The 22,554-nt window shown below is 47.7% G+C and overlaps 1 protein-coding gene across 2 annotated transcripts in view; it reads left to right on the forward strand.

Annotated features, from left to right (window-relative positions):
• The first annotated feature begins 670 nt into the window (after nucleotides 1-670).
• The window catches only part of ARHGEF16 (Rho guanine nucleotide exchange factor 16), a 207,985-nt gene continuing 186,101 nt past the window's right edge, over nucleotides 671-22,554 (forward strand). Inside the window, exons 1-2 of one of the 2 annotated variants that reach the window (XM_063943347.1) lie at nucleotides 671-777; nucleotides 21,631-21,727. In XM_063943347.1, the coding sequence (XP_063799417.1) occupies nucleotides 21,656-21,727 (72 nt within the window). In that variant the 5' untranslated portion in view covers nucleotides 671-777; nucleotides 21,631-21,655. The remainder of the gene's footprint in view (nucleotides 778-21,630; nucleotides 21,728-22,554) is intronic. The other variant, XM_063943350.1, reaches the window with a different exon arrangement.

Consider the following 22,554-nt stretch of genomic DNA (forward strand, 5'->3'; position numbering starts at 1 on the left):
CAGTTGCTGTGGATACGAGGTCCGAGAGACTGTCCCCAAACAATTCCTCACCCTTATAAGGCAAAACCTCCATGTGTTTTTTAGAATCAGCATCACCTGTCCACTGCCGAGTCCATAATACTCTCCTGGCAGAAATGGACATTGCATTAATTCTAGATGCCAGCAAGCAAATGTCCCTCTGTGCATCCCGCATATATAAGACGACGTCTTTTATATGTTCTATCAGAGGCGTCGGAACTGGGGGGGCAAGGGGGCAGCTCGCCCCCCCCCAAACATAGAGAGGCGCCGATCATTTACAGGAGGAGCGGAGGAGCGATGTGCGGTCAGGTGAAAGACCGCACATTACATCCTCCGCTCCGTGCAGTGAACGTCTAATCAGTCCCAGCGCTACCCGCCCCGCAAGGTCTGCAAAGCAGGGAGGCCCTCTCCCTGCTCTGCTACCTTGCTGATATGCACTGTGCAGTGTTGCTGCCGGAGCTCCGCCTGTCACACTCACAGGCAGCATGAGCAGAAGCTCTTCACACTATGGTCTCCCCCCACGCTCCTCCCCGCTGCACTAGTCAAAACAGGCAGCAGTGTCGCCCCTCCAGTCCTCCCTCCCCACTGAAGACACTGCATCTTCAGCATCACTCACCCCTCCTTCACGTATGGGACAGCAATGCACAGACAGGAAGTCATGTGATGTACACCTGACTGTGCACTGACTGGAGGAGCCAGCAGCAACAGGAAGAGGAGCAGCCAGCCACACAGAGGGAGGAAGACTCTGCAGAGGCTCAGGTACTGTAGTGCTGCCTCATATAATTAAGGGGAGAGGGGGGAGGAGAGAAACTATCACATTAATGTGTGTTGGGGGGAGGGTGGGTGTCATAATAATGTGTGCTGGGGGGAGGGGTGTTATAATGTGTGCTGGGGGAGGGGTGTCATATTGTGTGCTGAGGGGAGGGGGGGTCATAATAATGTGTGCTGGGGAGGGGGGTCATAATAATGTGTGCTGGGGAAAGGGGGTGTCATAATAATGTGTGCTGGGGAGGGGGGTGTCATAATAATGTGTGCTGGGGAGGGGGGTGTCATAATAATGTGTGCTGGGGAAAGGGGGTGTCATAATAATGTGTGCTGGGGAGGGGGGTCATAATAATGTGTGCTGGGGAAAGATGTGGTCATAATAATGTGTGCTGGGGAAGGTGGTGTCATAATAATGTGTGCTGGGGAGGGGGGTGTCATAATAATGTGTGCTGGGGAGGGGGGTGTCATAATAATGTGTGCTGGGGAGGGGGGTGTCATAATAATGTGTGCTGGGGAAAGGGGGTGTCATAATAATGTGTGCTGGGGAAAGGGGGTGTCATAATAATGTGTGCTGGGGAAAGGGGGTGTCATAATAATGTGTGCTGGGGAGGGGGGTGTCATAATAATGTGTGCTGGGGAAAGGGGGTGTCATAATAATGTATGCTGGGGAAAGGGGTGTCATAATAATGTGTGCTGGGGAGGGGGGTGTCATAATAATGTGTGCTGGGGAAAGGGGGTGTCATAATAATGTGTGCTGGGGAGGGGGGTCATAATAATGTGTGCTGGGGAAAGGGGGTGTCATAATAATGTGTGCTGGGGAAAGGGGGTGTCATAATAATGTGTGCTGGGGAGGGGGGTGTCATAATAATGTGTGCTGGGGAAAGGGGGGTGTCATAATAATGTGTGCTGGGAAGGAGGGTGTCATAATGTGTGCTGGGGAGGGGGGTGTCATAATAATGTGTGCTGGGGAAAGGGGGTGTCATAATAATGTGTGCTGGGGAAAGGGGGTGTCATAATAATGTATGCTGGGGAAAGGGGTGTCATAATAATGTGTGCTGGGGAGGGGGGTGTCATAATAATGTGTGCTGGGGAAAGGGGGTGTCATAATAATGTGTGCTGGGGAGGGGGGGTGTCATAATAATGTGTGCTGGGGAGTGGGGGGGTGTTTTAATAATGCGTGCTGGGGGGTAGTGTCATATTAATGCATGCTGGGAAAGGAGGTGTCATATTGATGTGTGCTGGGAAGGGGGGGGTATCATAATAATGTGTGCTGAGGAGGGGGTGTCATAATAATGTGTGCTGGGGAGGGGAGGGGGGTGTCATAATAATGTGTGCTGGGAAGCGGGGTAGTGTGATATTAATGCATGCTAGGGAGGGGGGGTAGTGTCATATTAATGTGTGCAAGGGAGGGGGGGTAGTGTCATATAAATTTGTGTTTGGGAGGGGGTAGTGTCATATTAATGCGTGTTGGGGAAGGGGTAGTGTCATATTAATGTGTGCTGGGGAGGGGGGGTAGTGTTATATTAATGTGTGCTGGGGAGGGGGTTAGTATCATATTAATGCGTGCTGGGGAGGGAGGGGGGTCATATTACGGATTGCTAATGAACAAAAGAAACTGGGTCACTGCGCATATGTAACAGAAATCTAATGCAGCATATTTCTATTCCACGGAACCTTCACCTTGGTTCCAACAACAATTAACCAATAGAAAAAAAGGAGTAATAGAAAATAGCGCAATCATCTCTTACCACACGTTCTCACTTATTAAAATGCATAGAAAAAACATGTAATCACCCTTGTAAATATGTTGTAATTTCCTCATATTGTCTGTAAGTTCATAGGATGTTGCCAATATAGGGGGTCATTCCGACCTGATCGCAGCGCAGTGTTCAGGTCACTACTGCACATGCGTATGCACCGCAATGAATAGGTGCTTTGTACGGGTACAAAGCGGATCGTTGCTGAGCGATGGATTTAACGAAGAATCCATTCGCACAGCCGATTGCAAGGAGATTGACAGGAAGAGGGCGTTTGTGGGTGGCAAATGACTGTTTTCTGGGAGTGGTTGTTAAAAGCAGCCGTGTACAGGCGTTTGCCGGGCGGGTGTCTGACGTCAATTCCGGCACCAGACAGGTTGAAGTGATCGCAGCAGCTGAGTAAGTTCAGACCTACTCAGAAACTGCATAAAATGTTTTTGCTGCGCTCGGCTGCACATGCGATCGCACACTTGCATAGCGAAAATACACTTCCCCGTGGGCAGCGAGTATGCGTTTGCACGGCTGCTAAAAACAGCTAGCGAGCGATCAACTCGGAATGACCCCCATAGAGAGATCCTTCAATCTCTTATGTTCTGCAATTCATAAGGTGAATTCACATTTCCACAACATATAGTGATTCTCATAAAAGAGAAAGAAAGACCAGCATTGCAGATATCTCAAGGTAATTGGCTCCAGTGTCTGAATGTGCTTTGTGTTCCAGCGTGCGTTCCACCTATGTGCGCATAACCGGAAGTTAAGTCTTTCCAGGTTCCTTATCATACCAATGTAAAGACTTGACTTCCGGTTATACGCACATAGGTGGAACGCATGCTGGAACGCAAAGCGCATTCAGACACCAGAGGCGATCGGACATTCTGCATTGCTTAACACTTTATAATGTTTTAAGCGTGAGCACCTGCTCCTCATTAGAAAAGGTATAAAACCTCGATCAATGTCACTAGCCACCAGACGCTTCTGAGGAAGAACCGCAAGGTTTGAAACGCATTAAGCGTGAGTAGCTTTTTTTACCCTCAATCTTCGTTAGCTCTGTTAGAAAATTTCCCATACATATTTGTATCAAATTCTTCATTGAAGCGCTGCTATCCTCTACTTCTTTTTTTGTTCCCATATTTACAGGACTGACTAATCCTGTTCTTATAGCAGCAGCTAAATTAGCACATTATCCCAATTTGCGCCTGATTTTAACCTTGGTTAAAACTTTTTTGTGAGTGGCTTCTAACACTGACTAACTGAGTTATACTACCCTGAGCTTGGATACCACGTTTGGGTTGCTGGAGTGTCCGGGCACTTTCTTTTCCTACCGATTACCATTAGGTCCAGTTGGGTTCTGAGATGAACCATCGCCAGTCGGGTGTTTTTTACATGCTTGTGTATAATAGATGAAATGTGAGTGCTATGTACATTAAATTTGTCCAATTACCTTTTAGTTATCTGCACTGCTGGTCTTTCTTTTCCTGTTGTGGAAACTTGTGGAAACGGGAATTCACCTTATGAATTGCGAAACTCATTTTATGGACATTTAAGGATCTCTTTATATTAGCAATATCCTATGAACTTACAGACGATGGGGGTCATTCCGTCCCAATCGCACGCTGAGCTTCTTCGCAGCCGTGCGATCGGGTCGGAACTGCGCAGCGACGCCTCCAACAAAGAAAGCTGTTGCAGCGGTGACCACAAGAAGATTGACAGGAGGAAGGCGGATCCATCAACTCACCGTTTTCGGGACGTGGAGATCTGAACGCAGGTGTGTCGAGGCGTTTGGAAGGCGGATGTCTGACGTCAATTCCGGAACCTGCAACGCTGAAGTGATCGCACAGGGTAAGTAAGTCTTACCCTAGTTTAGTTCTGCACAAAACTTTTCTTGCATAGCAGGGCTGCTCAAGCGATCGCAGCCTTGTATGCAAAAATCCACTCCCTCATAGGCGGTGTCTACTTGATCGCACGGGCAGCAAAAAGTTGCAGCGTGCGATCAGATCAGACGTTCCGCTAGACGTTCACGGCGCGCTGTGAGGAAGTCTGCCGGCAGACATCACCATTTCCCCCAGAGAAGGACGATCACCATCAAGGGACATCCGGGCATTCGGAACGCACCACGCACCACGGAGGAGGTAAGGAATTCATCCCCACCTCACTGTATACGGAGCAGCTATACGAGTAATATACCCACACATCATACCAATTGCCACACGGGACTTTTGCCTAATTAAGGACGCAGTTTATACATGGGCTAATCCCACACATTGGGTAATCTAGGGACATCACCTAAGCGGTTCAGTAAAGCTTTACCTATTACTACGGCAGATGAGAGTAAGACGCAGCATAGCGCTTCACACTGCCATTCACGTAGGTTGTTTGTATATATTTGTGTTCTGTCTTTGTCTCTGACAATATATGTTTGTTTGTCAAGTGTACCGGTACTAGGATTGTACACTATAATTCCTATTCCCTATATACTTATATAGGAACCACCCATTCATATATCACTTCCATAGCCCCCCATGGCCATTCCAGTAGAACGGGCACATGCTATATCATCACAGCTGTTTTTAAGTAATATTTGTCAAGTAATAAACCTCTTTGAATTTACCAAAACTGAGTACTATATTTTATTCCTGTTGGGTAGTGCGCTGGGAGCAACCACCAATTTTTCCCTCCCTCTAACTCCCCTGTCAGCGTTCCTGGCCTCACCCTACCTGTAACTCCCCCCCCCCCCCCCCCCCCAGTGCCCCTTCCCTCACCCTCCCTGTAATTCCCCCCTCAGTGCTCCTCACACTCCATCTAGCTCCCTGTCAGCATCCCTGCCCTCACCCTCCCTGTAAGTCCCCCTCAGCATCCCTGCCCTCACCCTCCCTGTAACTCCACCTCAACATCCCTGCCCTCACCCTCCCTGTTACTCCCCCTCAGCATCCCTGCCCTCGTCCTCCCTGTAACTCCCACGGCCACTACTATCGGTCACCTCGGCACCAGCACTGCACTGGTCACTGCTAATGTTTGATCTACTCTCCCTGCTACATGGGGCACATGGTGGGAAACTAGAGGGACATGGGAGAGCTGAAGTGACATCATACAATCAGACATTCTGGTCTCTAATTACAGATGTTGCCACGATACATATGCATGGGCATATGCATCGCGGCAAGCTGCAGCGTACGCTGTGCTGCCACTAGTCACAGCTGGTGATTGCACCATTGAAGTCTATGGCGTGCATGCCATAGATGCGGGAATACTAGCCACGCCATCCATGTCGTGATGATGAGCGTGGTTACATCTGTACATGAGGCAGCCAAAAAATTGTATGCTTTTCTGGGTGTGGGAATTTAGTGTGGATCTGGCCTTCTCAATGTATTTTATGTGGATCTGGCCTTTAGCGATTCAGCAATTTAGGGGCGCCAAAATGAGATTATATCTTGCCCCCCCCAACCTAAAAACGTTCTGACGCCCCTGTGTTCTATGGTTAGCAAAATAGTATCCCTGTCGAGGGAATCAATGTTATCTGACAGGGTATCAGTCCATGCTGCTGCAGCACTACACATCCAGGCTGAAGCAATAGCAGGTCTCAGTAGAGTACCAGAGTGTGTATACACAGACTTCAGGATAGCTTCCTGCTTTCTATCCGCAGGATCCTTTAGGACGGCCGTATCCTGAGACGGCAGGGCCACCCTTTTAGATAAGCGTGTTAGCGCCTTGTCCACCCTAGGGGATGTTTCCCAACGTAACCTATCCGTTGGCGGGAAAGGGTACGCCATCAGTAACCTCTTAGAAATTACTAGTTTCTTATCAGGGGAACTCCACGCTTCTTCACACAACTCATTTAATTCATCAGATGGGGGAAAAGTCACTGGCTGCTTTTTCTCCCCAAACATAATACCCCTCTTGGTGGTAACCGGGTTAATATCAGAAATGTGCAATACATCTTTCATTGCAGTAATCATGCATCGGATGGCTTTTGTAGACTGTACATTTGTCTCATCCTCATCTACACTGGAGTCAGACTCCGTGTCGACATCTGTGTCTACCATCAGAGCTAGCGGGCGTTTATGAGCCCCTGACGGCTTCTGAGTCGCCTGGGCAGGCGCGGGCTGAGACCCCGGCTGTCCCAAGGCTGCTGCGTCATCAAACCTTTTATGTAAGGAGTTGACACTGTCGGTTAAGACCTTTGGGGAGACAGAGAGAGTATGCCAGCACACACCACAGCGCTATATAACACAGGGATTTACACTGCTAATAAGTTTTTAATTTTCCCAATAGCTGCTTGTCTGTATCGATTTGCGCCTAAATTTATGTGCCCCCCCTCTCTTTTTAACCCGTCTTGTACCTGGATACTGCAGGGGAGAGCCTGGGGAGCGTGCTTCCAGCTGAGCTGTGAAGGGAAAATGGCGCTGGTGTGCTGAGGAAGAAGGCCCCGCCCCCTCAGCGGCGGGCTTCTGTCCCGCGTTTTCTGTAAAGTAATGGCGGGGGTTTTTACACATATACAGTTATATGACTGTATTATGTGTATTCTTTTGCCAAAAGGTATTGAAATTGCTGCCCAGGGCGCCCCCCCCCCCCTCCCCAGCGCCCTGCACCCTACAGTGACCGGAGTGTGTGGTGTGCTGTGGGAGCAATGGCGCACAGCTGCAGTGCTGTGCGCTACCTTAATGAAGACAGGAGTCTTCTGCCGCCGATTTCATCGTTTCTTCTGTCTTCTGGCTCTGCAAGGGGGACGGCGGCGCGGCTCCGGGAACGGACGATCGAGGTCAGGCCCTGTGTTCGAACCCTCTGGAGCTAATGGTGTCCAGTAGCCTAGAAGCACAAGCTAGCTGCACGCAGGTAGGTTTGCTTCTCTCCCCTCAGTCCCACGTAGCAGTGAGTCTGTTGCCAGCAGATCTCACTGAAAATAAAAAACCTAACAAATACTTTCTTTTCTAGCAAGCTCAGGAGAGCCCACTAGGAGCACCCAGCTCTGGCCGGGCACAGATTCTAACTGAGGTCTGGAGGAGGGGCATAGAGGGAGGAGCCAGTGCACACCAGATAGTACCTAATCTTTCTTTTAGAGTGCCCAGTCTCCTTCGGAGCCCGTCTATTCCCCATGGTCCTTACGGAGTTCCCAGCATCCACTAGGACGTCAGAGAAAACCTCGTAATGCCGTGAGTAAAATACCTAACTGCATAGCAAATTTACTTGGCGCAGTCGCACTGCGGACATTGCGCATGCGCATTAGCGACTAATCGCTCCGTTGCGAGAAAAATATAACTAGCGAACAACTCGGAATGACCCCCTAAGTCCGTTGCCACTCGTGGAAGCGCCCTCGGGGTCCAAGGTCGTAGAGGAGCTCCAGGTGCTAACGGTGGTTCTCGCAGACTTCTTCATTTCTTCAAAGTCCAAGTTCTTCAGCCTCGCCTTTCAATCACAAACCACAGTCCTCATTTCTTCAAAGTCCAAGTTCTTCAGCCTCATCTTTCAATCACAAACCACAGTCCTAATTTCTTCAAAGTCCAAGTTCTTCAGCCTTGTCTTTCAATCACAAACCACAGTCCTCATTTTTTCAAAGTCCAAGTTCTTCAGCCTCGTCTTTCAATTACAAACCAGTCTTCATTTCTTCAAAGTCCTAGTTCTTCAGCCTCGTCTTTTAATCATAAAACACAGTCTTCAGTTCTTCTTTGCCGGAGTTCTTCAGCTTCACTCTTCAAGTCATTTAACCATAGACTCTAATTCTTCCAGTTTCTTCAATTGGTCCAATATTCGTGTACAGCCTGATTATTCATTAAAACTACAGTTATCTTTCTACGAAGTCTTCCTTTTCTTTACGCCCTCCGGCCAACGTTAACACTTAGGCTTCCACCCCATGAGGAGGAATTACATTCAGCCACCTCGTTTTCTCTCCTCACAGGTAGCTGTCCCTTCAGCTAAAACTCGGTTGTCGGAACCCCAACTTACGCCGAGCGTGACAAAAGGTAGATAATGGCATCCAGTAACCCGGATCGTGACACATGGGACATAAGCACTGGGTGGACTGGTGACTGAAGAGCTGCTTCCCGTTGCCAGCACCACTGCCATCATACAGGCGCAGCGGGGAGAAGAGAGGAGGGAGGGAGGTAGCAGATGCTGGAAGAGCCGTGATTCAAGCTGCTGGATCCAAGAACTGACCTAAGGCATTTGGCACACCAGGCAAATGCCTAGGGACCTGCCTTCCAAGCCTAGAGCCGGCTCAGCTTGACACTAGTCAGCAGCGGTTTGCGGGGCATCTGATGAGCAGACTACATTGACAGCTCTGGCTGCATACAGTGATCGGAGCTCTCAGCTCCGCTTCGATTAGACGGCAGTTCATACAGCTCAAACGGCAGCAGCAAGATCGCTGGAGCAGGAACTAGAGACAGCGGGGCAGCTGCGACCAGTAACAAAAATGGGCACCGGTTCTGGAGGAGGGCTGCTGTGCATGCCCAGCCCCAGCAGCTCCTCCTCTCATGGGCCTTTGCAGAGTTTGTTCATTCTGTCCCTATTTCAAATATTGGGGGTGGGGGCACCAATGCTCTTGCTGGCACAGGGCACCAAAATGAGGATTGCTATGGGTGAGGGGTGATGGGTGTTGCTGGCTGCTGCTGTTATCTGTGCTACTGGGTGATCTGTGCTGGGAGAGGGGTCCTGGGTCAGAAGTGAAACTAGCAGCGTGCTAGGGAGCACCAGCCAAAATCTTGCCTAGGACATCAAATTGTTTAGGGACGGCTCTGCTGACGCCGCTGCCTGTCGTACTGTTTGACAGGTCAAGTGGCAGCAACAGCAGAGTAGCACAGTGGGGGAGCAGGGGCAAACCCAGGATTTAGTAAGCAGGGTTTCCATGTGTATGTGTGTGCATATAAAAAAATACACACACACACACACACACACACACACACACACACACACACACACACACACACACACACACACACACTGGCACTCATGGTCATAAAGGAAACGTGATATTAAATGCCTCTACGTTTTGGCTTTATTAAAAAACTGTCGTCAGGAATCCAAACATTAAAAAGGTCTTGCCTTAAATGTGAATGTATGTGAAAATATGTTAATGTCTCAAAAATAAAAGAATTGTCTCATCAGGGGGGGTTCCAGGTACTCGGAACCCCCACCTGCTTGCGCCACTGGGGAGAGCGCCTCTCCAGCCTGGCGCCTCCCTGCGTTGCATACTTTGCTGAGCAGGTTGCGCCGGCGGGGGATGTGCAGGGCACACATCTGTCTTCATGGGGACTTTTTAACAATGCTGAGAAGTATGTCACAACTGCTGAGAGGTTCCTATTCTCGGGAAGCGGTCACCATACCACTGGTCAGGATCCCAGACGTCACAATGCCGACGCTGGAATCCTGACTAGCGGCCAAATACCAATGCCGGAATCCCGCCGCCACAGGCTTTCCTACCTCTATGGGTGTCCACAACACCCATAGAGGGAGAATACGTTTCTGTGGGGAGCGCAGCATGGCACCATGCCTGCAGCAGCTTGCTAGCACTCGCCCCGCTGCCGGCATACCCGTGACCGGGATCCCGCTGTCCGCATACTGACTGTCGGAATCCTGCCTGCCGGTTTTACCTACTGATCCCCTATTCTCCTGTAGTAAATTCTACATACTTTACATCTTTAAGCAAAGTTAGTTTTATTGCAGCCGATGCCTACTTCAGATGTGGTTGTTCTCGCTGCTGCCATTGCTATGTTTTGCCATTCGCAATCGTGACTATATGCCAACATAGGCAGAAACTAGCCTGAGCATAGGGACGCCCATTGCTCTATCTTCATTTCCGTCCGACAGCGTACAACTGCTGAAACATAGAATGCAGAGACAGCATCAGACTGTCAGTGATTGACAGTCTGATGTAATTTGGGGGCGGGGAGGGGGTGGTGACGGCCTCTGTTTGTGAAAACGGAGGCATGCCGCCGCCGTTTAAAGGGAGGGAAGGGGCCTGGCCTTTACGAATATCTGCGACAGGTGGCTTGTGTGACCCAATGGGTGCCGCACGGCGCACGCTGCCTGATGGTGTCGCAGTGATTTGATTCCGATCACTACTGCAGCAGGAGGCATCTACTTGTAATAGACGCCCCCTGTAGCATTTACATACAGCGCTATCACAAGGAAGTGACAGCCACTCCATCCACATCTCAATTACCCCTGGTGTGCGATTGGACTTCCCTACATTATCTGCCTATACATTGTAATAAATATATAGTCAATAACACCCAATAGCCACTAGATGTCATGCGTGTGTCACAATAAGAAAACTGCATTGCACATTACACAATGCTGTGAAGACGAGGCATAGCCTAAAATATCTCCACTTTTCCATTTGAGAGGTATACACACATATTAGACTGTTGTACTGAATGCCATTGAAAATGTATAAAAACAAGATGTGTGTATGTAGCCATCTGTCAGTGAACACATAATGTAAATGCATTTGTACTCTGATCTCAATGTAAAGAGCAGCCTATAGCATACTTGCCTACCTGACCCAGAGTCTTGGTAAGGAAAGTGCAGTTTAAATGACAAAGGGGGTCAGTCCGAGTTGATCGCTCGCTGCCGATTTTCACAGCGCAGCGATCAGGTTAAAAAAACTGCAAAATAGCGCATGCGTATGCTCCGCAATGCGCAACCACGTTGTACAGGTACAAAGAGCATCGTTGCTGTGCAATGGTTCTAACGATAATTCCACTTGCACAGCCGATCGCAAGGAGATTGACAGGAAGAGGACGTTTGTGGGTATCAATGACCGTTTTCTGGGAGTGGTTGGAAAAACGCAGGCGTGTCCAGGAGTTTGCGGGGCAGGTGTCTAACGTCAATTCCGGGACCTCCGTCGCTGGATTCATCACACAGGATAAGTAACTACAGGGCTAGTCTTGTTTTGCACAAAATGTTTTTATACTGCTCGACTGCAAAGGCGTTCGCACACTTGCAAAGCAAAAATACCCTCCCCCGTGGGCGGCGACAATGCGTTTGCATGGCTGCTAAAAGTAGCTAGCGAGCGATCAACTCAGAATGAGGGCCACAGATGAAAATCTTCCACCAAGATTGAAACGTTGTAGACGTGGTTGTCGCTTGTCTCATCTTTTTCTGAGCCCAGAGTGCCGCACCTCTGCCTGCATACACTTACCTCATGTTGTGAGGGCACCAGGTCAAAGTAAAATTATTCCAGGAGTGCCGGACGTATTGCAATATATATATATATATATATATATATATATATATATATATATATAGACAAAACAGATACTCTCCCTTTTGCGCTATTAAACAGAAAGTGAGAAAGGATTGGGTTTGGGCTGCCAAATTCCACTAAGTCCCTTGTTAGGAGGGACTAAAAAGATACAAATATGTGTCAGTAGAGGAATGGGCGCACTTGGGTTGTTTTTCCACCCAATATTCAATGGGGAAAAACAGCAGTCTCCCTAAGATATTTACTCCTAATTCGTGAGCATAAAACCACATTTAACATGTTCCATGTAAAAATGTATTACAACATAAAAGCAATGATACAAAACGGTATAGTATCTCTTCTTGCAGATAACACCATATAGTACAGAGGACCAGTTGAAATAACTTTGATAGATTCCTCCTTCTCCTTTGACAATTCGGAGATTTGATGTTTATGAACAAATAACCCGACGCGTTTCGTCTTACTCTAAGACTTCATCAGGGGTATGTCTCTAGTGCTTGATAAATACTGTTAGTGCATCAATGAAATGGCAATTACGTATTCTGGATACTTGAAAAAACCACACACCGGTGAGGTACACAGGTGAAAGTTAGATTAAGCCTTATGGTTAAGTGCTTGAATAACAAGTTCAAACGCATAGGCCTGAACGCAAGTTCATATAGGTATGCGACCTTATGATTCAGGTTGTAAACACTGGTTGTGACCTGAAGCTATTGTAGCTACTGGTTACACACGCATATGAAATTGTGGTAGACCTGTGTATTTGAACTTGTTATCCAAATCCCTGAATCATAAGGTCGCATACCTATATGAACTTGCGTTCAGGCCTATGCTTTTGAACTTGTTATTCAAGCACTTAACCATAAGGCTTAATCTAACTTTCACCTGTGTACCTCACCGGTGTGTGGTTTTTTCAAGTATCCAGAATACGTAATTGCCATTTCATTGATGCACTAACAGTCAATTTATCAAGCACTAGAGACATACCCCTGATGAAGTCTTAGAGTAAGACGAAACGCGTCGGGTTATTTGTTCATAAACATCAAATCTCCGAATTGTCAAAGGAGAAGGAGGAATCTATCAAAGTTATTTCAACTGGTCCTCTGTACTATATGGTGTTATCTGCAAGAAGAGATACTATACCGTTTTGTATCATTGCTTTTATGTTGTAATAAATTTTTACATGGAACATGTTAAATGTGGTTTTATGCTCACGAATTAGGAGTAAATATCTTAGGGAGACTGCTGTTTTTCCCCATTGAATATTGGGTGGAAAAACAACCCAAGTGCTCCCATTCCTCTACTGACACATATATATATATATATATATATACTGTAGGTAGTCCTTGGTCGAGTACACGCTAGAACGATATCTTCATGATATGTCATATTGGAACACCAATTAATGAAGATCATTCAGTGTGTCCACAGGATTGCACGCTCCCGCGGGTCGCATACGAGATCAGGTTGGCCGCACTGCAGGCCAATCAGGCGATAACGTATGCGGCACTGTGCAGTGTAATGAAGTATGTAACGAGGTATTGTTCCGTTGTTCATTAGATCGCATAGTGTGTACGGGCAAAGGGAATTCTTGGACGGTCCAGGGCAAAGGGAATTCGTCCCAACCCGTCCTTATACTCCAAGCTCTGTAGCAGTAACCAGTAGCAACGAGACAAGGCAAGACAGCAAGCTGAAGCCACTTGGGGGGTCATTCCGAGTTGATCGCTTGCTAGCAACTTTTTGCTGTGCTGCGATCAGATAGTTGCCGCCTATGGGGGAGTGTATTTTCGCCTTGCGAGTGTGCGAACGCTTTTGCAACCGAGCGGTACAAAAAAGTTTGTTACAGTTTCTGAGTAGCTCTGAACTTACTCAGACGCTGCGATCACTTCAGACTTTTTGGTCCCGGAATTTACGTCAGACACCCGCCCTGCAAACGCTTGGACACGCCTGCGTTTTTCCAAACACTCCCAGAAAACGGTCAGTTGACACCCATGAACGCCCTCTTTCTGTCAATCACCTTGTGATTGGCTGTGCGAATGGATTGTTCATTAAATCCATCGCCCAGCACCGATCCTCTTTGTACCCGTACGACACGCCTGCGCTTTGCGGCGCATATGCATGCGCAGTTTTGCCGAGTTTTAACCTGATCGCAGCGCTGCAGAAAGTTGCTAGCGAGCGATCAACTCGGAATGACCCCTTTAATTTGGGCTGTTGCTCTCCATTGCCCAGGACCTCAGCACACTGTCTATGACCGTGTCAGCAGTGTTATACCATCAGGAGACGCTCATGGTGGGATCGTACACCTGCTGGGAGCCAGGCTGGGGACACACCTGAAGTCCAGACTAGTAAGGGGTGTGTGGGTGCACACGATGGGCCTGAATTATTTGTATTGTATGTTTTTTTGCTACTTATATACTGCACATGTGCCCGATGGATTGCTCACGGTGGTCACAATGTGGATTTATATACCCAGAGTGACTCACAGTCAGTGAGCATTTGGTGGAGGTAATGGGAGGTGGCGAGTCAAGCGCAGGCATGTTGAGACCATTTTGGGGGGTGTCTCAGCCTGCGTCTGCATATGTAGTGACAATGGCCCCGGTGGCTTACTTTTGAAGGGGATCCGGTCTCTAGGTCGACAGTAACTAGGTCGACCACTATTGGTCGATAGTAACTAGGTCGACATGTCAAAAGGTCAACATGAGTTTTTCACAATTTTTTTATCTTTTTCAATCCATGCGGACTACGATTGGGAATAGTAACCTGTGCCGAGCGCAGCGGTAGCAGAGCGAGGCACCTTGCCCGAAGCATGGCGTGCAAAGCGAGCCATGCAAGGGGACGCAGTGCACTAATTGGGGTTCCCAGTCACACTACGGAGAAAACGACACAACCCCCCCCCATAAAAACTCATGTCGACCTTTTGACCTGTCGACTTACACCATGTCGACCTAGAGACCCTGTCGACCTAACTAGGTGGTCGACCTACTTACAGTCGACCTTGCATACCACACCCTTTTGAAGGACATTCTGTGCAACTATAGGGATTAGATGATCGATAGTCATGGAAGGTTGCAGGGGTCGCACAGACACTATCATTAAATTATTCTAGTCCTTAACTAATTATTATTTCATATTCTTTTTTATTTGTTATGCTTCGGAAGGTGCCCCTGGAATAGATTATAAGCATACAAATAACCCAAAGAGCGACAGTATTCCTAAATTGGGCACTCGCGGACTCATTTTTAGTTTTTAATACTGAATTATATACTCAGTCACCTACCAAAGGTAGAGTATATACCGTAATTCAGTATTAATAACTACAAATTAGTCCGTGAGTGCCCAATTTAGGAATACTGTGGCTCTTTGGGTTATTTGTATATTAGCGTATTTTCACAGAACTGCGCACAGAATGGCAGTCCTGACGGATTAGCACCCACCTCTGATCAGGCCCTTGTGCGCACACCTATGGAGCAGAGCAATGTTGGTGCTTTAGGGAAATAAATAATAACCAGAAGCCAATTTAACAACAACAATTATAAAACCCAATATATATTAAAAATTAAATCAAGTGTATGATTCTTTGGTAAGGAAACGTAGAGCAGTCAAATATAAACTGCATTACAGGGGATGCGTCACAGCATCAATTCTCTGTGCACTTACAGTATGTGAAAATACTTACCTTACCATCTCTATGCTAGCTCCGGTTAGGGGAAGACAGCGTGCTGTATGCTAATGCTCTGAGCTGGCCAGAGAGTGAGAACATTATTCTCTCTACGCTTAGGAGAGAGCGCAGATAGCAGGATCTGGACTACAGATCTATAATATCTAGGTCAACAGTCAATAGGTCAACACCATATTGCCGACATGCATCAAATTGACATTGACAAAAGGTTGATATGGACAAAAGGTCAACAGGTACAAAATATTGATAGGTTCAAATGATCAATGTGGCAATAGTCGACACAGATATGGTCGGCATATGGTTTTTTTTTTTTTCATATTTTTGGACTTTTTCCATCCTTAACTATCCAAGTCACAAATCATAACCTTTAGTAACCTTGTGTTGAGAGGAGCGACACACCGTGCCCGAAGTGTCGTGAGCGAAGCATTTCCACAAATGGTGGTTCCAGATGGAAAACCTATCCACACTAACCCCAAAAATGCAAAAAAAAGTGTGTTGACCATTTTTGTGTCGACCATTGTTATGTCAACATTTTGACCCTGTTGACCTTTTGTCCATGTCAACACTTTCCAAAGTGCGCATGCGCAACCCTTCGCCATGCGGTCGTATCCCGGAAGGATGCGACTGCAAGATGATTAACAGTGGCAGCCATCAGGATGGCTGTGTGACGCCACTTGCAGCTGCTCTGAGAAAAAAATTACGCTGGTCCGCCTGCCAGCACAGCCAGACTGCACAGGCAGGGGTCGTCCTCTATTCGATACAGTTGCAGCTAAATTGCGAACGCATCGCAGGGCGACACCACACACATGCTGGACGGCCTTGCTCTGTGCTGGGCAGCCCCCCAGTATGTGAGTAGATGGACGCAGATCTTGCTGCGGAAGCAAGATCAGAATCAGAATCAGATCAGAATCAGCTTTATTGGCCAGGTGTACTCACGTACACTAGGAATGTTTTGCGGTACAATGCTTCGCCAAGCAGCAACATGAAGGGGGAATACATAGCATAAGAAGTGGGAAAAACATAGCATACATTACAAACATTACACATATGAGGTCATACTGCACATTGCAACTGTACAATAGACTCGACATATTACATACCTCCCAACTTTGTGTTTCTTCAAAGTGGGACACACGCGCGGTGAAGCCGCGTGCGTTCCCGAAAAATGGGCGTGGTATAAGAAGAGGGGGCGTGGCTTCACGGGAGGACCCGCGATCGCGAGCCACGCCCCCGTTTTCATCACTGAGGGGGCATGCCCAGCGCTCTGTGAGCCGCTGGCATGCCCCCTCTCCCTCTGACTCCCCTGAATAGACGCTGTGCGCATGCGCACAGCGTCTATTCAACGCTGCTCTGCTAAGCAGGGCAGCGACAGACAGAGCCTCCCAACTGCCCCCCCCCCCACCGCGGGACACTGCGGCCCGTGGGTGGGACAGCGGGACAGTCCCCAAAAAACGGGACTGTCCCGCGAAAATCGGGACAGTTGGGAGGTATGATATTATACATATTATACATGTAAGACTAAAAACAAAGGCTGCTTGGCAGAGCAGCACCGAGGCAGCCACCCGCACCGCCAACTGCGTACATTTCTGAATAGCCCCCTTTGCTTGGGAGAGAGCACAGAAAATGGTGCAGTGTACGCTATTGCTCTGCTTGAGTGCTTAGCTGCATTGTGCCTGCATCACTTGGAAGAGAGCACAGGATTTCTGTGTGCATGCTGCAGAGTAATGCTCTCTGGCTGAGTGTCAGGCTGCATGCAGCTTTGTGCTTGCTCCAGGAGACTACTCTTGTATTTCATGTGCTTGGCAAGTGATCATGGGGGTAATTCAGAGTTGATCGCAGCAGCAAATTTGTTAGCAGTTGGGCAAAACCATGGCCCTCATTCCGAGTTGATCGCTCGCTAGCGTGTAAACGCATAGTTGCCGGCCACGGGGGAGTGTATTTTCGCTTTGCAGGAGTGCGAACGCCTGTGCAGCAGAGCGGCTGCAAACACATTTTGTGCAAAACAAGACCAGCCCTGTAGTTACTTATTCTGTGCGATGATTGCTGCGACGAAGGACCCGGTATTGACGTCAGATACCCGCCCTGCAAACGCCCGGCCACGCCTGCGTTTTTCCAAACACTCCCAGAAAATGGCCACTTCCTGTCAATCTCCTTGCGTTCGCCAGTGCACTGAAAGCGTAGCTAGAACCTGTGCAAAACCTTGATGCTCTTTGAACCCATACACCGCGCTGTGCGCATTGCGGTGCATACACATGCGCAGTTTTGTTGGTTTTTTAAATGATTGCTACGCAGCGAACAATGGCAGCTAGCCATCAACTCAGAATGTGCACTGAAGGGGGGGGGGGGGGGGGCAGATATAACATGTGCAGAGAGAGTTCGACTTGGGTGGGTTATATTGTTTCTGTGCAGGGTAAATACTGGCTGCTTTATTTTTACACTGCAATTTAGATTTCAGTTTGATCTCATCCCACCCAAATCTAACTCTCTCTGCACATGTTACATCTGCCCCCCCCCCCCCCCCCCCCCCCCCCAGCTGCACATGCAGCACATGGGGGGTAATTCCAAGTTGATCGCAGCAGGAAATTTTTTAGCAGTTGGGCAAAACCATGTGCACTGCAGGGGGGGCAGATATAACATTTGCAGAGAGAGTTAGATTTGGGTGTGTTATTTTGTTTCTGTGCAGGGTAAATACTGGCTGCTTTATTTTTACATTGCAATTTAGATTGCAGATTGAACTCACCACACCCAAATCTAACTCTCTCTGCACATGTTATATCTGCCCCCCCTGCAGTGCACATGGTTTTGCCCAATTGCTAACAAAATTCCTGCTCCGATCAACTTGGAATTACCCCCATGGTTTTGCCCAACTGCTAACAAATTTGCTGCTGCGATCAACTCAGAATGGTTGTTCCAGGCTGTAGCCCATGATATTTGGCACCCAGAGGTGTGAATAACACTGTATGCTTCTCAGGTGTGGTATGTTAGACTAGATTTAGGTCGACAGTGTCTAGGTCGACCACTATAGGTCGACATGGTTTCTAGGTCGACATGTGCTAGGTCGACATGACAAAGGGTCGACGTGAGTTTTTCCCCCACTTTTTTTTGGGTGTCGCTTTCTCCGTACAATGACGGGGAACCCCAATTAGTGCCCCGTGTTCACTCGCCATGCTTCGGGAAAGGAGCCTCGCTCCACTACCGCTGCGCTCAGCACAGGTTACCGTTCCCAATTGTAGTCCATGGGGATCGTAAAGTACGAAAAAGTTAAACAAATGAAAATAAATGTGAAAAACTCATGTCAACCTTTTGCCATGTCGACCTAGAGTGCCTGTCGACCTAGAAACCATTTCGACCTAGACATTGTAAACCTAAAGCTGGATCCCATGCTGCTCAGCTTTCCAGCCGAGTCTATGCATTTAATGACAATGACACATTTTTCTATGCTCCCTACTGGGTGGAGGGCTCACTCTCACATAGGGGTACATTTACTAAGATGGGGGTTCTATTTAAGATGGGATGTTGCCCATAGCAACCAATCAGATTCAACTTCTCATTTATCAAGCACCTTCTAATCTAGAAGATAATACTGTACCTGGAATCTGATTGGTTGCTATTGGCAACATCCCATCTTAAATAGAACTCCCATCTTAGTAAATTTACCCCATAGTGTGGGGCCTGATTCTGAGTCGCATGTAGAGAAGCGCACACAGCAGCAGCATCTGCTGGCGGTCATCCATCTATGACTTTATGCAAATGGCGCTATAAACGCCTTCCCTGGTGTACATTCACCCAAATGCATGGGACTGAGACTCCGTGCATGCCGTAATAACGATTGGTGATTGGTGCATCCTTAGACGCCACCATCGGTCGCACCATGGAAACTTACACCAGATCTATGGCAGGTGCAGTTCTCCATCTGAACACAGCCTCCTATACCTGCGGCTGTGTATGCAGCCACTTACACTGCAACACTCCCATAATACGCCACACTAAATGGCACATTTTTACAAGCTCTACTAGCTACCTCCCAGTCACTGCCTCGGAGCGCCAATCACTTTTCTGCAGCACTTCTGATACTGCCTGACCCGAACCCAACTGCGCGTTTGTGCCCATCCCCTGTGTAATGCATGCACCATATGAGTCTAAAGAAATGTTTGTGCATGCGCAAAAAAATTGCTCAACTACGTAAACATCGGGATCGTGTTCGCCCCATAATGTAACTAGGCTGATGTAATAATATAATATATGAAAGGATTTTTTAAGTGTGCACATTGGGGGTAATTCCAAGTTGATCGCAGCAGGATTTTTGTTAGCAGTTGGGCAAAACCATGTGCACTGCAGGGGAGGCAGATATAACATTTGCAGAAAGAGTTAGATTTGGGTGGGTTATTTTATTTCTGTGCAGGGTAAATACTGGCTGCTTTATTTTTACACTGCAAATTAGATTGCAGATTGAACACACCACACCCAAATCTAACTCTCTCTGCACATGTTAAATCTGCCTCCCCTGCAGTGCACATAGGCCCTCATTCCGAGTTGTTCGCTCGTTATTTTTCTTCGCATCGGTGCGATTTTCCGCTAACTGCGCATGCGCAATGTTCGCACTGCGGCTGCGTCAAGTAAATTTGCTAAGAAGTTTGGTATTTTACTCACGGCATTACGAGGTTTTTTCTTCGTTCTGGTGATCGGAGTGTGATTGACAGGAAGTGGGTGTTTCTGGGTGGAAACTGGACGTTTTATGGGAGTGTGTGAAAAAACGCTGCCGTTTCTGGGAAAAACGCGGGAGTGGCTGGAGAAACGGGGGAGTGTCTGGGCGAACGCTGGGTGTGTTTGTGACGTCAAACCAGGAACGAAACTGACTGAACTGATCGCAGTGGCAGAGTAAGTGTCGAGCTACTCAGAAACTGCTAAGAAATTTCTATTCGCAATTTTGAGAATCTTTCGTTCGCAATTCTGCTAAGCTAAGATTCACTCCCAGTAGGCGGCGGCTTAGCATGCGCAATGCTGTTAAAAGCAGCTTGCGAGCGAACAACTCGGAATGAGGGCCATAGTTTTGCCCAACTGCTAACAAAAATCCTGCTGCGATCAACTTGAAATTACCCCCATTATTACCTGTGATTTTAGCAACTACACGTTAGGCACCTCAATTTTTTTTGTTCGTCAGCCTTTTGACGGTCTTTTTTATATATTTTGCTAGAATCTATCATTATTATTATTATTTTAAATCAAAGCTCAAACTGTGGAATCAGTCACCCGGGACAAGTGACACACTCTGCTAGTGTAGTTCAAGTGCTGGAAGTGTTACAGGCATGTCCAAACTGCGGCCCTCCAGCTGTTGAGAAACTACACATCCCAGCATGCCCTGACACAGCTTTAGCATTTTCTGACAGCAAAACTGTGTCAGGGCATGCTGGGATATGTAGTTTCACAACAGCTGGAGGGCCGCAGTTTGGACATGCATGTGTTACACCATTCATTCAGTGAGCATGATTCTGCTTTGGAAGTATAGAAAAAAAAAGTTCGTAACTGTCCACCTGGGCAAAACCATGCTACGCTGAGGACGGGGCAGATGTAACATGGGTATGCGGTTAGCATACCGACAGTTGGGATCCCGGCAGTCAAAATAAAGACGGCGGGATCCCGAAAGGCGAGGTAGGCGTATGGACACCCATAGAGGTTCTTCCTCTATGTGTGTCCATGACACCCATAGAGGGAGAATAGAACCTGTGGGCCGCAAGTGGTTTGTTGAACTCGTCCCCCCCCCCCCCCCCCCCACACACTTCCCCCCCCGGCATTGCACCGCTCAGGGGATGCTGATGTCGGCATAGTCACATTCAGCATCCCGAGCGGTGGTAAATCATACTAATCCCGTAACATGTGCAGAGAGAGTTAGATTTGGGTGGGGTGTGTCCAAACTGAAATCTAAATTGCAGTGTAAAAAATAAAGCTGTCCAACATTTGTGGGCTACATGCAAAAGCAGCCAGTATTTACCCTGCACAGAATATAAGTGTAATTGTCCCGACGACCACCCCTCTCCCTCTCCCTGTTTGTTCCAGGTAAAAAGCTACTTATGTTTATCATAAATGCATTACACGTCCATGCTAGGGCACAGAGTATAGCAGATCATTTTTGCAAAAAGACAACATTCACAAACTGTTATATATTTATTAAATGGAGAAAATAAATGTAACTAATCTCTGACGTATCTTCTCTACAGCCATGAACTGATAATGAGAAAATAAATGACAGCACATCCCAATATGCTACAACATCGCCCTGATCCACCTAACATGCAAGATCATGGCTCTGATTTGGTAATCCCTGTCCCTTCTGGATAACAAAAATTGGAACACTATGGTGAAAACCTGTGCTATTGTACTACTATTATTTGTTGTCCTGCAGCTGCTTTTCATTTTGATTCGGAGGCGCTGACTATAAGTGATTTTACATTGTCATTTATTATTTATTTTGTAATCCACATCCAGGATATATACGTTCTGTCATAAGGTTCTGCAGCGCGCTGATTGTGCTTGTGATTAATCTGAGGAAAAATGGTTGACGTGACCTGTCCGCCTTTTCAGTGTCCAAAACTTCTGACAGCCTTGGTGTACATGAAGAGTTAGAGACCAGACGCTTGTCATGTACCAGGTTAAAATAGGAATCTTCTCACATTAGTGATTAGCAGTGTAACAAGTCCTCCAGCTTGGAATGTTAGCTGGAATTCCACTGTAAGAGGGTGTTGACAGACAGCCTGAGTCTCACACCACCATGAGCTTGCTAAACTCCTAGTGCCTTCTTCAGCCTTCTTGTTTTCAATTCCACAGAGTTCCCTAACAACCTCCCTGATACAATTAAAACAAATTCAGTGAATGCCACAATTTCATTTTGAGCCGTCAATCACAATCTTCGTTGATGAGTCCCAAACGGTGGCGGATTTTACCTAGGAAATGCAGGACTGCATCCCTTCCACCCAGTAAAATCTGTCAGCCACAGGGAATGCCTGTCAGTAACAGTGGCTTCCCATTGGAAGCACTCCCTGCTGATCACAGCCAGACAGGCAGTCCCAGGGGGAGGTGCTTTCTCCCCCTGGGACTGTCAGTCTGGACTGCGATAGCAAAGACAGCACGTCCAATGGGAAGCC

The sequence above is a fragment of the Pseudophryne corroboree genome, chromosome 10 (genome assembly GCF_028390025.1).
Source record: "Pseudophryne corroboree isolate aPseCor3 chromosome 10, aPseCor3.hap2, whole genome shotgun sequence".
Taxonomy (NCBI): Eukaryota; Metazoa; Chordata; class Amphibia; order Anura; family Myobatrachidae; genus Pseudophryne; species Pseudophryne corroboree.